At 41.6% G+C, this 13,046-nt stretch overlaps 4 protein-coding genes across 6 annotated transcripts; 1 reads left to right on the forward strand and 3 right to left on the reverse strand.

The window, feature by feature from the left end:
* Positions 1–2,165: 2,165 nt before the first annotated feature.
* LOC6583788 (dnaJ homolog subfamily C member 22) lies at positions 2,166–4,608 on the reverse strand. 3 transcript variants are annotated; one of them, XM_044007014.1, is made up of 4 exons: positions 4,478–4,608; positions 3,976–4,406; positions 3,696–3,854; positions 2,166–3,632 (listed from the first exon to the last, which is right to left on the reverse strand). In XM_044007014.1, the coding sequence occupies exon 4, from the start codon at positions 3,612–3,614 to the stop codon at positions 2,268–2,270; it is 1,347 nt and encodes a 448-aa protein (XP_043862949.1). In that variant the 5' UTR covers positions 3,615–3,632; positions 3,696–3,854; positions 3,976–4,406; positions 4,478–4,608; the 3' UTR covers positions 2,166–2,267. The 3 variants fall into 3 exon arrangements, with proteins under 3 accessions (XP_043862949.1, XP_032588428.1, XP_043862950.1); XM_032732537.2 differs by having other exon boundaries at positions 2,166–3,617; positions 4,478–4,607; XM_044007015.1 differs by lacking the exon at positions 3,976–4,406 and having other exon boundaries at positions 2,166–3,617; positions 4,478–4,607.
* Positions 4,609–4,704: 96 nt separating this feature from the next.
* Positions 4,705–6,319, reverse strand: LOC6583789 (zinc finger C4H2 domain-containing protein). Its single transcript, XM_002009418.4, has one exon. It carries the CDS (start codon positions 6,094–6,096, stop codon positions 5,110–5,112), a length of 987 nt encoding a protein of 328 aa, XP_002009454.1. The 5' UTR covers positions 6,097–6,319; the 3' UTR covers positions 4,705–5,109.
* An 891-nt stretch (positions 6,320–7,210) lies between these two features.
* Positions 7,211–9,716, forward strand: LOC6583790 (glycosylphosphatidylinositol anchor attachment 1 protein). Its single transcript, XM_002009419.4, has 5 exons — positions 7,211–7,503; positions 7,556–7,906; positions 7,969–8,169; positions 8,233–9,332; positions 9,399–9,716. Exons 1-5 carry the CDS (start codon positions 7,326–7,328, stop codon positions 9,525–9,527), a joined length of 1,959 nt encoding a protein of 652 aa, XP_002009455.1. The 5' UTR covers positions 7,211–7,325; the 3' UTR covers positions 9,528–9,716.
* A 1,983-nt stretch (positions 9,717–11,699) lies between these two features.
* LOC6583791 lies at positions 11,700–12,829 on the reverse strand. The gene has a single exon (XM_002009420.4). It carries the CDS (start codon positions 12,650–12,652, stop codon positions 11,795–11,797), a length of 858 nt encoding a protein of 285 aa, XP_002009456.1. The 5' UTR covers positions 12,653–12,829; the 3' UTR covers positions 11,700–11,794.
* Between the last annotated feature and the right edge of the window lie 217 nt (positions 12,830–13,046).

Raw genomic sequence — 13,046 nt, forward strand, 5'->3', positions numbered from 1 at the left:
AGTTTATAGCAATTGACGACAGAGGGCGTCTTCAACTTTACAGAGTGTGCGAAGAAGAAGCAAGCAAAGGTGTGTTAGTTAAATGTAAGAGAGCCGCACACACACACACATGCACAAGCACCACGCACACTGGCAACACATGCTGCAGCAGTATGTGTGTTAATATGCCTATTAATTTGTTATTTTATTTTAAATACTAGCATTAAATCAATATATATACAAATTTTTTTTTTTAATAATTTTTTTTTTGCTTGTATACATAACCACAAGAAAACAATCAAACAACAAAACGTGATAATCAGCCACACTCACAATGCACACACACACACACACACACACACACACACCGACACGAGTGCACACAGTCACAAAATAGTCAAATTTCTAAACTAAACTAAAAACTGGCCGCGAAAACTAATGTTAAACTTAATTATTAATTATAAGCAGTCGAAAAAGAAAACAAAATATATAAAAACTATATATACTATAAATATGTATATATATTTATACTATATATATGTATATATGTATGTAGTATGTACTTATATACATACAAATATAGAAAGCAAGCGATTAAAACAAATTTGATAAATGCATAAGCAAAAAATATAGCATGCGAAATGAGAAATACATTTTTTGCTCAGTATTATGTTTTAAACTATATTTAAGCGAGTTATTGTTCCCTGTTTTTTTTTTATTTAACACATTTTTCTTTTCAAAAAAAAAAAAAAAAAAAAAAAGACAAAGGAGAGAAAATGATATACATATAAAAATATATATAAAATTGAAGAGAAACAAAATATTATTTTCGTGTTGGAATAACATTTTTTAAACAAAAACAAAAGATTAAAAACAATATTAAATCAACCTCCCTCAAATTGCAATTATTATCATTTTCATAAGGTTGCATAAACACAAAATACAAACATATATTTTTTTTCGTTTTATTTAAAAGTTTTATGCAAATATAATCAAATGTAAAAAACAAAAATGCACAAAAAAAACACAAAAACAAAATCAAAACAAAACAAAAAATTATAAATAATGCATACAATTTTTTTTTTTTTTTTTTTTGCCTAGTTAAATAAGTAGTTCATTATATTATGTAAAATATAAAAATAAATAAATGAATATAAATATTTTAAATGCCTGTTTTTATTTTATTTCAAACTAAAATGAATACTTATCCAAAAGTTTGTTGTCCAATGAACTTCCTTAGTTTCATTTGAAATTTTTGAATTTTCGCCGTATTAGTAAATTTCTTATATTTGATTCCGACTCCAAAGTCAGAATGCTTAAAAAATTAAATCTGTAGTTATCGATAATAATCGATTGTGGACAATGGACAATGACAAGAAGTATTGATTTTTGATAATAAACTATGTTAACACAAAACTGTAGTTATCGATAATAATCTATTTGAACTATGAGTCCAAGAACACAGTTTTTATATAACGGTAATAAGGGATTTGGATTGTGAAGGATAAGAACACAAAATCTTTAGAATTTACAGTGCAAAGCGATTATTATCAATACCAAATGCAAAAGAATAGTTATAAAAAAAATAAAATAAATATTGTACAAACTTTTAGTGTGTGAGATATACAATAATAATATATGTATGTATATAAAATCGTTATAGATCTGGGCAATGGATATGTATGTATGTCTATACGCAGTTCATTCATCAATCCGAACAATATATAAGAACTTTATAGGCTACATGTCCTTTTTTTCTGCTCTAAGTTTAACATTGCACATTTTCAAGGGATATTACAAGTAGTAAGGCTATCTAGTCTAGTTATCTAGTTTTAATTGTAATTATTGATTATGATTTACTAGAACTTGAGCTGTACAACCTCAGTTATGTATATAGAGTACTTTGAGATTCAAACTTTTAAATCAACACAAAAAGGTGTTGCTTGATGTTTACTTAAAATATACATACATAAATATATTATATAATATACTCTGGGAGGGGGTTGGCGTTGAGCGTTAGTTTTAACGATTCTACATTTAACCGAGCCGTGCTGTAATTGTCTTTTACCTCGACACGTCGCCACGTCACGTTGCAATTAGTCAGGCAAAAAGATATCGCTGCACGAATTGCCCGCGCTGCATGCGCACGTCTAGATCTATGCCTAAGATTATTCTAGGTGTACATATATAAAAAATAAATACTTTATTGTTAATGAAGGAATGTAGTAGACAAAAAAAAAATCCCTTAAATTTTAACAGACTTCAGCTGAGATTGGGCAGATCTGGAATTATAGCTTAATAGCATCGTCCCCGTTGTACTTGTTGTTCTTGCGGCGACGGTTGGACTTGATTTTGCTGAGCACGTTGTAGGCCTGCTGGATTTCAATGAAGCGCTTATGGGCAGCTTCACGCTGTGATTCGTCCTTGACCTTGTCCGGATGGTTCTCCTTGGAAAGTTTGCGATAGGCAGCCGTTATGTCAGCCTGCGAGGCAGTGGCGCTCACGCCCAGCACCTTGTAAGCCGTGCGCTCCCCATCCACGTCCATGCTCTCGAAGACCTCGCGCCATGTCTCGTACCAGCCATGATGTTGTCCATAGGTGTAGGTGTCGTACAGGGCCTGCTTCAAATCGGTCCACCAGGCGGAGGCTAGGAAGTTCTGCAACGCCTCGTAAATGGGCACTTCGCCACCGTCGTCGTCGGTAATGGAGCCATTGAAGAGCACCACGGAGCTCCATATGGCAACGTAAATGCAAACGGCAGTTCCCAAATAGAGTGTGCGTTCGCCCTTACTGCGCCTGCGCTCCGGAGTACGGCGCCACTGCTTCACGAAGCTATCAAAGACCAGAGCAGACAGTAGCGACGTCACCAGCAGCGAATAGGTCTCATCGTAGATGTAGAAGCGCGCCAAATAGCCAACGAAAGCGCCGGCGAAGCACGGCCACCAAATGCCGCACTCACGCCCAATATTGCCAACGGTCCAGACGCCCAGTGACACGAACAAGGGTATGAACCAGTGCAGCCAACTTAAGTCCATGCCGCCGGTGATAGACTGCGGTATGGCCGAGCTGAACAGCTGGCCAAACAGGTAGCCAAACATAATCTGACCCATAAAGCGCTTGGACGAGTAGGGCGGGCGCGGATAGGCCTGCATCTTGGCAATGAACACTTTCAAATACTGCGGATCCTCATTGGCGTCGCGCACATATTCGGGTATCATAAATATCTCACTCAGCCAGCCGACGCCCAGATAACCGCCAAGGGAGCACCACCAGAGGAACGCCTGACGATCGCGACGTAAGTACAAATGATGCAGGCCGAAAATTCCGCCAACCAGCCAGAGCAGATAAGCAACGACAACAGATTTCTTCTCGGACAGCATGTTCTGCTCGACATATTCCAGCTTGGTGTCTCCATTCGGCTTTGCTGGCTGTGGCACTGAGCCGGGGCCAGAGTCTTCGATCATTTCGTAGCCAGAGGCGGCTGCAGGCGAGCCACGGATTTTGCCAGAGGGAGCTGCAGGCGAGCCACGGAGCTTGCCAGAGGCAGATGCAGGCGAGCCACGGATCTTGCCATTGGCAATGTCATTGCCTTCATTGTTGTTGTTGTTGTGTAGAACGGTCTTCTTTAGTCCCATTTTCTGTAAGATTCTCGCCTTGATTATATATAGAATGAATGTTTTGAATATTGTGAAAGCAATGCACAACTCAATTCTTACCAGCTTGAACTCTCAGAGTGTCGCTTGATTCACTTGTTTTCGTTATTTAGTCAGCCAGAGAGCGAGTTCTCCCTAAAGTCGCCCAGAAAGCAGTCAACAAGGCGAGTCAAGACGAGAGCCAATTCAAACTTTCTCTTTTCACAAATTCTGTGCACGCAGCTGCAACAACAAAAACAACGGCGAGAGCAAGTGTGAGCAACGTAGCTGACAGAAACAGTTATAGCCAGCCGCACTGATGCGTTCAAATCGTATTAGTTCTTAACGCTTCGTTTTAACTTACATGGTTAATAACAAAAATGGCAAGCTCTTGCCTTTACTCTGTATTTTATCGTTTGTTGCTTCGTTTGTTTCCTTTTTCGCATGTGCCACTTTTGTCGGGCCACAGTTAAGTCTGTTGCGTTCTTTTCGGTGGTAATTTCTTTTAAGCCAGATCTCTATTTCGATTTTGAGCTTGCGCCGATCTGGCAACCTTGCGACAAACAGTGCTGTTAAACAATAAAATACTGCGAGTGCGCAACACTCGCACAAAATATGACTTTCAAATAACAAGAATTAAATTTGATATAAACAATTTTGAGCTATATCACGCTAAAGAAATATTGCAGATTAATAGCAAAATGAACCTAATATGTCTCTAAATAATTATTCAATGTTTCACTGCGGCTTCTTTTCGCAAAGGTATTTAACCTCTGGAAGTTCTTATTTCTTGTTCTGCTTATTAAATTAAATATGTTTATAGTTAAGAATCCTACAATTTCACACTTGGATATTGGATAACTCACCTTCCACTTTAAAGAGCGTACGTAAAAAATATAAGAACTCTTTCCAGCGACCAGCAGGACGAAATAATGAAAATATTTGACAGCACTTCGATAATTGTGTGAAACTTTCGATGTTTTACAATCGACTAAGCAAAATGGAATGACAAAAATTTTTAGTCACGATCATTCGGTCACATTCACCTTTTTTCTCTTCCTCGCTTTAACTGTCAAAAAAGTTGGAAACGAAATTTGAAAAATTTTGTTGTTTATTCACTTGAATGCTTACACGTATAAAAAAAAAGTAATTAGGTTTAGTTTGACACGATAATTGCTTTCGTTTATGTTGTAATATGTCTACACATACAATTAGAACTTATAGATAACATGCAAAACTAGCATGGTTGACAGAATCTGAGAATAGTTTTGTATTTTCTTAGCAGCTTACAAGCAAATGGTTATGAGAAAAATGTAATACTTTCAATGTGCGGCTCTTGACCGTCGCTGGGTTAATAAATAAGTACATACATATGTAAAAAACCAAATGAACAAAATAAAATATTAAAAAAAAAAAAACAAATCGAAAATGTTAAATTAGTAAAAATTCCAATTTGATGGAACATATAGAATACAATTGATGGGAGCATTGGCGGCAATTAATTGTTTTTCTTTTTGGGCTTCTTGGGGTTGCGTGAGCGCGACTTGGCCTTGCAGAGCGGACAAATGGGCGCGTTTCGATGAATCTGTTGGTGGCAAGACAAGCAGGACTTCATGGGGGGCGGCTGCTGCCTCAGGTTTACGTTGAAGTCGGAGCGAAAAGATGGATGGTGTCCAATCCCGATGGATGGTGACTGCTGCAATCGATTTGTGGTCGGCGGCGGCGGCGGTGGTGCTGAAAAGTCGCTCTTGCCAAGACGAGCTGCAGCCACGGCCGCAGCTGCGGCAGCGCCAGCGCTGCCAGGTGCCCCAGGCGGAGCTGGTGGCATGAACGCGTGTCCCGGTCCACCACCACCGCTGCTGGGCACATTGGAGCCACCGCCTCCACCCGCACCGGCCGAATTCGGCGGCATTGCTGTCACGGTGGCCTCCGCCATTAGCGGATGCCGTGCATGGGGTCTCGCCAAAGATGTGGGCTGTGTGACGGCGGCCGCTGCGGCTGCTGCTGCTGCCACGGCCGCAGATTGTGCGGCGACTTTGAGAAAGTTTGTCTGAAAGCGATCCTTGGATATGGGGCTGCCCTCCTCTTCGTGTAGGTCTCGGAGAGGACTGAGACCCAGGTAGTCGCGTCGCATGTGGTCGATTTGATATTTGAGAGCGAGGTATTCTTCGTACACACGATTGGCCATATCGAAAGAGCGCGTTTGATTCTCCTTCGTCTGCTTAATAATGTTTTCCATGTCATTGATGTCAGCATGTATCTGGCGGAGCTCCTCCACATGAGACATCTTTTCCTCAAGCAGATGCTCCATTTCCTTGCGATATTCGTCCAGACATTTCTCCTCGTCATCGCTTAGCTTCACCTCCTTAATGATGCGCACCTTGAGCTTCTCCAGGGCCAACGTTTTGTCCCGTATATCCTTGATGGCCTCCAGCTTAGCGTAGTAGTGCCGCTCATTGGAGCTAGAAATCTCGCTGGTGGCCATTTTGAATGGCTACTGTGATATTTATATCTGATGCGCTGATTACAATTTGTAATTTCGATTTGTCTGTAGCTCTAAATATATTCTGTGTACGCCTCGTAATAACAACTTAACTGTGCGACGCAAAGGTTCGATTCTTAATTGAACTTTTATTATTTTTGTATGCTTTTTTCACTTTTGCTTTGTGTATTTCGCGCAGGGATGGGACCTTTAACCCAGGGCTTTTTTTTAGCGCTATCGATATATCGCTTTTTTAAAGACGAAAATAAAATAGTATGCGATTAATCGATTAAGCTGTTAAGGAAGTTCAGTATTTTTAAAATGAAATGTCTTTATGTTATTACGTGAGTTATATTAGTTTAAATTTCAAATTTCTATATCATATTATACTATAATAATGTATTATAGGTAAAACTTTATTGGTATTGCAATTAATTTTTTTTAATTTTCATTACAATTTGAATGCGTATGTGCATTAACTCTAGTTAGTGGTATGTGCCACTGGGTCTTAAAAAGTTATAGAACTGTTTATACGTATATGCTATAGCTCTCAACTAATAACATTTTATGATTAGCCACTTGTAATATTTACTAGTTAATGGTTTAAAGTGTAGTATTTTTTAGCTAGTTTTTTATTCTGTCGAATATTCGTGGATAATTATGCCGCTGATATGTTGTATATATATATATGTATATATATATATTTTAAAGTTATTTAGGAATTGACATTTGTTTATTTATAATATTAAGATTAATTAATTAAAATAATTTTTTTTCAAGCTCTCAAATATTTGGGATGAATTGCGCCAAAAAAATACTGCAATCGAAACACGTTTTATCGATGAAGACCACAATTAGTGAAATCATCGTCACGTCGCATCGATTTAACATACTTGGTAAAAATGACAGAATTGGGGTTTTAATTTATTAGCATTTAATACCTTGCAAATTAACTCATGTGCACACATATTGATATTCACGAAATTACATGAAATTTTTGTACTCAGTTATATTTTTGATATCAAATTTGAAAAACATAAAAAAAAAATCGATGTTATTTTAGCTCTAATAAAAGTACGAAATTCAAATATCGATAACAGAGCAACCGAATAAGGTATCCCTAGTTGCTGTTTGACTTGACTAACGACAGCATAAACTGAATATTTGCAGCCCTAGCTGTGCCGGCTAAATTTTGTTTGCTTACTGGTTTATGGAAATAAGAGCCTGTAAAAATGGGTCTTCTATCGGATCCGTCAATTTCAACACATAATAAGTTGGTCGACAGCCTTGCGAAGCATATGCGCAAGCTGTGCTATGTTTTCTACACAGCGGGTGTGGCCTGGTTTATGTGCCTCGCCCTACCGGAATTCAACCATGGAACTTACTTATCAGAGAATGCCCTATCACCAGGTGCGTATACAACTGGTTGATTCTGCTGCAGTTGTAACAATGATAATTGCAGGTTTGGTGTATCCTGAGATACGCATAGATGCCAATCGACTAGCTCTCCAGCTGCTAGAGGAGTTGCAGCGCGAACGTAAAGACCATCAGTCCACAACGCCGCACGCCTGGATTATGGCCAAGTTTAATGAGTTTGGCTTGGAGACATACACACATAACTTTACGCTACGCTATCCGTTCGGTGGCGGCAAAGAGTTCCATGGCAAGAACGTTTATGGCATATTGCGTGCACCGCGCATCGGTTCCACTGAGGGTTTAGTATTCTCGGCACCGTATCGTCCACCAAGCTCGGTGCATGACGAAATAACGGCTAGCGTGCCAGTGTTATTGGCCTTCGCCGACTTTGCCAGACGTAAGTAGCACATAATTGCCACACAGCTAGAGTGTTGGCTTAGAGCAGTTTTCTTTTGGCAGGTAAAAATTACTGGGCCAAGGATTTGGTATTCCTGGTCACCGAGCAGGAGCAGCTGGGCATGCAGGCCTGGCTAGAGGCCTACCACGACGGCTACAAAAATTATCACAGTAGCAGTTCGTACCTGGTCGCTGGAAGCCTACCAGCACGCGCCGGCTCGCTGCAAGCAGCGTTAAACATCGAAGTGCAGGACTTGGAAGTCGGTTGGTTTTCCCATACAATTGGCATGAGCCATCATGTGCTGAATAACCGATGTGTTTTTGCAGATTATGTTGACGTCAAGGTCGAGGGATTGAATGGCAAGCTGCCCAATCTGGATATGTTCAACTTGGTGCAGCGCATCATGGCACGCGAGGGCGTCACCTCTGGGTACAAGCATGCGCCGCGCAAGAGGCGTCGCATGAACCTCTCCCCTTACGAGCAGAACTTACGCCAAATGCTGGCCATGCTGGCGACACAGGCAACGGGCGTGCCCAATGGCAATCATGGACTTTTCCATCGCTACCGCATCGATGCTCTGACCCTATCTGCTGCCAAGCGTGTTACCAACTCCAATGTCAAGTCCAATCCGAGCTCGGCGACCGTGCCCCTCTTAAAGTCTATCGAGGGCATTTCTCGCAGCCTGAACAACTTGCTGGAACGCTTCCATCAGAGTTTCTTCTTCTACGTGATTGTACACAACGATCGTTACATATCCATTGGCGACTACATGCCCGCCCTGGTGGCGCTTATCGCCTGCAGCTTCGTCAAGGCGTATTTGTCCTGGTCCACATTAGATGCCGCAGAGCGTCACGCACAGCAGGACGCAGCTGGAAATGAAACAGATCCAGTTGTGTTCTATACGAAGCTATCGTTGCCATATGGCTTTGTACTGGTCTATTTGGTTGTAACGCTCGTCATCGGCTACATGGGCAATGTGCTGCCGCTGCAGAAATACCTTATGGAACTATCAATAGGCGCTGGGCCGCTTACTCTAACCATGCTGATTGCACTCAATGTGGCTGGGATTGCTCTGCCGTTCTATGTGGTGTTGCCTCCTGGCGGACTGGAGCTGCTGCACATCTGTATGCTGCTCGTCTATGGCTGTGCTCTGATTGTCATTGGACTGCTCAACTTCTCGCTGGGCTTCTTGGTAGCGGTGCTGTCGGTGCCCATGGTCGTGGCCCTTAACCCAAGCAGCACGAATGGCGCATTGCGCGGCTTGGCACGTCTGTGGGCTTTGCTACTGAACCCGATGGTGGTCATCTACACCGTCGTCCTGGTCTTGACCTTCTATGAATTCCCCGAACTGACATTCCAACAGCTGCTGCTGCGCGCCGTCACCGCTGTCATGGATGCGGTTACCTTTGCGCTTATTGATTCAGTGGTGAGTGCGATCGATCGGAGCACTTTCTCCAATGATTAGTTCATATTTGTGATTCATCTCTTGTAGATTTATGGCAACTGGCTTTATTTTGCGGCTTGCACGGTTTTCTTTCCCCTTTGGATCATCTGTTGGACTCTGGCTCTGGCAAAGCAAAGCGACAATGAGATATCCCAAGCGAAGCTGAAAACAAACTGATCTGCCTCTTAGCTTTTCTTGTTTCGTGCTATGGTAACTTATAACAAATAAAATACATTGAGCCACACGCATATATGTATAGTTAAAGAACTATTTGCCTGCCTATGTATTATTTCATACTGAACAATGGAGTGGTATGAATATCATACTCGTGTATACAAATATATATTCATGCGAATACAAATGTTATATTTGTAGTAAAGTTCTTGCCTTAGGTATTACTTTATATATAGTACAATAGTTAAGGTTACATTTCAGACCAACAAAACTCTACCAAAAATATAACCAAAGATGGATATGTGACTACAATTTGATATCATCTGTATATCTATTACATATATCGATCAATAAATGTATGTGTGTGTGTTTTTTTTTTAACAACAAATTCTAGCTCTATAATCTATTCATATATATTTTTACTTGTATTCAAAATTGAATGGAATATATTGGTCTTGTTAAGAGTTAGTTTCTTAATTTCCATAAACTATTTCTATTCTATTTTATCTATCTTAGCAGAGATATCGAATATCAATTTGTACTTGGAGCGCGTATTGTATAGTCGGCTGTAAAGTTCTTGCCTAACTTGACTTGGATTCGTCTATAACAAATTTCATTCAATTTCAATGCAATATCAAATGATCCAATAAAAACTTTGAAATCAGGGATTTTCAGTCTATGCCGTGACTTGACTAACAATACGTTACTTTAGGCAATTTTGTGTTGTGCTGCGTTACGTGGGGATATTTTGTTGTTGCTCTTTTCCATATTTGCATTTTTCATTTTGATAGATTTGCTTACCACTCAATTTGGACAGGAAAATACCAATTAAAAGTTGGGAGATGATGTATCGCATCAACAATAAATGTAGTATACAAAATTTTTTGAGAGTTTTCAAAACTATTTGGTCTGGCATAGAGCTGGCAACTTTATGAGACCCTTTTATAAATTAGTATACAGCGAGCTCATTGAAAAGGGTCATTTAGGGTGGTTTGTTTCCGGATAAGAGTTTGCAATAGACAAGCGAAGGCGTGGTAGATGGAGTATAGAAAAATATAAAATAATACGCATATGTATAGTAAAAATATATGCAGTATTATATGGGTATGACGACGCTCAAGGGACCGTCTTTATACACGGAAGACGCTATAACCGTATAAGTTTGCTCATATAAGAGAAGACGTTATAACCGGTTTCTACTGTATTTCCATATACCACAAGAGCTTAAAATTTGTTCGATAACTCATTAATCGATAAAAATGGATCCTTCGGAAACTTGAAATTTGCTATAATGAATATAGAGATAATGAGTATTTCGGTTCTCATCATTCCTCTTGTAGAATGATATGGATATCCCAGGGTAACTCTTAGTGTTCCCTTCCGGTTAGAGTACATTTGTTTTTTTTTTTTTCAGCATACATAATATAAAAAGTTGGGAATCATTAGTTTATTTGAATGTATTTACGCTACGGTTCACACACGCGCACCCACACAGGCACACACAAGCAAGTGCGTGTGCATGTGTGTGTGTGTGTGCGTGTGTAATTGCGGGTGTATAAGCACATACATATAATATATACATATGTAATATGTCTATATATATATATATGTAATTTGACAAAGTTGATTTATTGTGGCATACGGCGATATCACGTATTCAGTTTGAAGAGCATCAATGAGGAGGGGTAGCAGGGGGGATGCCAGGGGAACTGTATGTTAAGGGTGAGGAGGCGTTAACGGAAAGTGTGCAAACTTTTTGACTATGACACGCAACTCAATTTAAAAGTTTCGAGATGCTGGCAATGCGGCGATGCGATGCGATGCGATGCGATGTGATGGAGGCGGTAATTAGTTATGAGCCGGAGCGAGAGACGTAAAACTCTACGGCTGTGGCACTGGCTGTGGCAGTAGCAGTTGGCTTCGGAGTGGGAGTGGCAGTGGGTAGTAGTAGTGTTTGCGCATGGAAGTCTAGGCCGCAACGCAAACTGTTTGCCAGCTGATGATGCTGATGATGAAAGCAGGAGGAGGACAGATGGATGCAGAAGGGTTCGGCTGCACTTCCCATTCAGTTGATGAGCTTAACAAGAAAAGTTTACTGCCACTGGCATCTGTATCAGAGTCAACAGCTGGGATTGGCATGGGTATGCGGATTAGGATCTGGCTAAGGTGGTTGTGTCTATGGTGCAACGGGAATTTATTGATTTTTAGCGACAATTCGAATATTGTAAACCTATGCTAGATGATAAGCCAAATGGAATTGGGCATCAGCATCAGCGCTTGGCCAGGAACAACGATCCGTCGCAGTCCCCAGACGACGACTCGCGCTGCTCAAGCGGCAGGATCAGCAGCGCCTCCTGCACGCCCGACTTCTTCATGGCCTCACTGATACATTCAAATGTTGTGATTTTGTTGCTATTCTGGAATCTGTTGATACTTAAGTTACCGTCACTGGAGCTGTCTTGCGAATTGCTGTCATTGGATTGGCGGAAGTTGGACTCGGAGTTGGAATCGGAGGGTTCGTTGATCAGTTCGTTGCATAGGCGCTGCTTGCTGCGCTTGAGAGCGGTGTCGCAGCGCTCCATAGCCTCGCGCAGATCGTTGCGTCCCAGGTCCTCGTTGAGTGCCCCGAACAGGGAGTCCAGGGAGCGGGTTGTGGTCTCCATTTCGATTTGCTGCACGAGCGAGAGATCGCGCTGATGCTGCGAGCAGCAGATCATGTCCCGATTGAGGCTGTTGGCATCGGCGAGCATTTGGTCGAGCAGCTGGTCGGTCTGGTAGTACTCATCCCTCAGCTCGGCAATCACGCCCAGCTCACGGGGCGACGGCGGCGGCGGTGGCGATGGCTCCGCATCCAGTTTGCGCTGCTTCCTTGCTGTGGCCAGCGATCGCTGGGTCGTCGACCCGGGGCCAGGCTGGTTGCCCTTCGCTGACCTCTTTGCCTGACCACCAACTGCAGCCGAAGCACTCGGCTCAGTCTCGTCCTCCTTCGGGTGTGGCCGCTGCTCAGCGCCGTAACTATTCAACTGCACGCTGGAGACACTGGTCAACTGGAGGCGCTTGGCCCGCTCCACAAGACTGGCGAGTGCCTGCTCGGCCACCGTTTTCACCTGACGCTTGGAGTCACTCATCGTTCAACTGCGAATGTGTTTCCTTACCTTCCCGTTATCGAAATTGTAGCTACAGAAGAAGAACAAAAGTTTGTGTGTGTTTCGTGTTCGTTTTTGGGTAGTAAAGCGAATCAAATTTTGAAACTATGTGTAAACTATGTGTGTGATATTTGCTTCTGAAGTCTAGCCTAGCTATTTAATCATATATTCCCCCCCAAGTTGGCCGAGAGTTTCCAGTTTTGCTGAGCGATTTGTCAGAGAGCGACAAAGCAAATCTCCCCACTGACAGCTTACGTAATGAACTTATTTTCCTTGATTGATTCCCTTACTGTTTGACGATCAACGAGCGCCAAATAAGCAATCTGATTGAATGACTGACTGATTGACAGAGTAAATAATCGCGTGATTGATTAAC

Source organism: Drosophila mojavensis, unplaced genomic scaffold (assembly GCF_018153725.1).
Source record: "Drosophila mojavensis isolate 15081-1352.22 unplaced genomic scaffold, ASM1815372v1 contig_136, whole genome shotgun sequence".
Taxonomy (NCBI): domain Eukaryota; kingdom Metazoa; phylum Arthropoda; class Insecta; order Diptera; family Drosophilidae; genus Drosophila; species Drosophila mojavensis.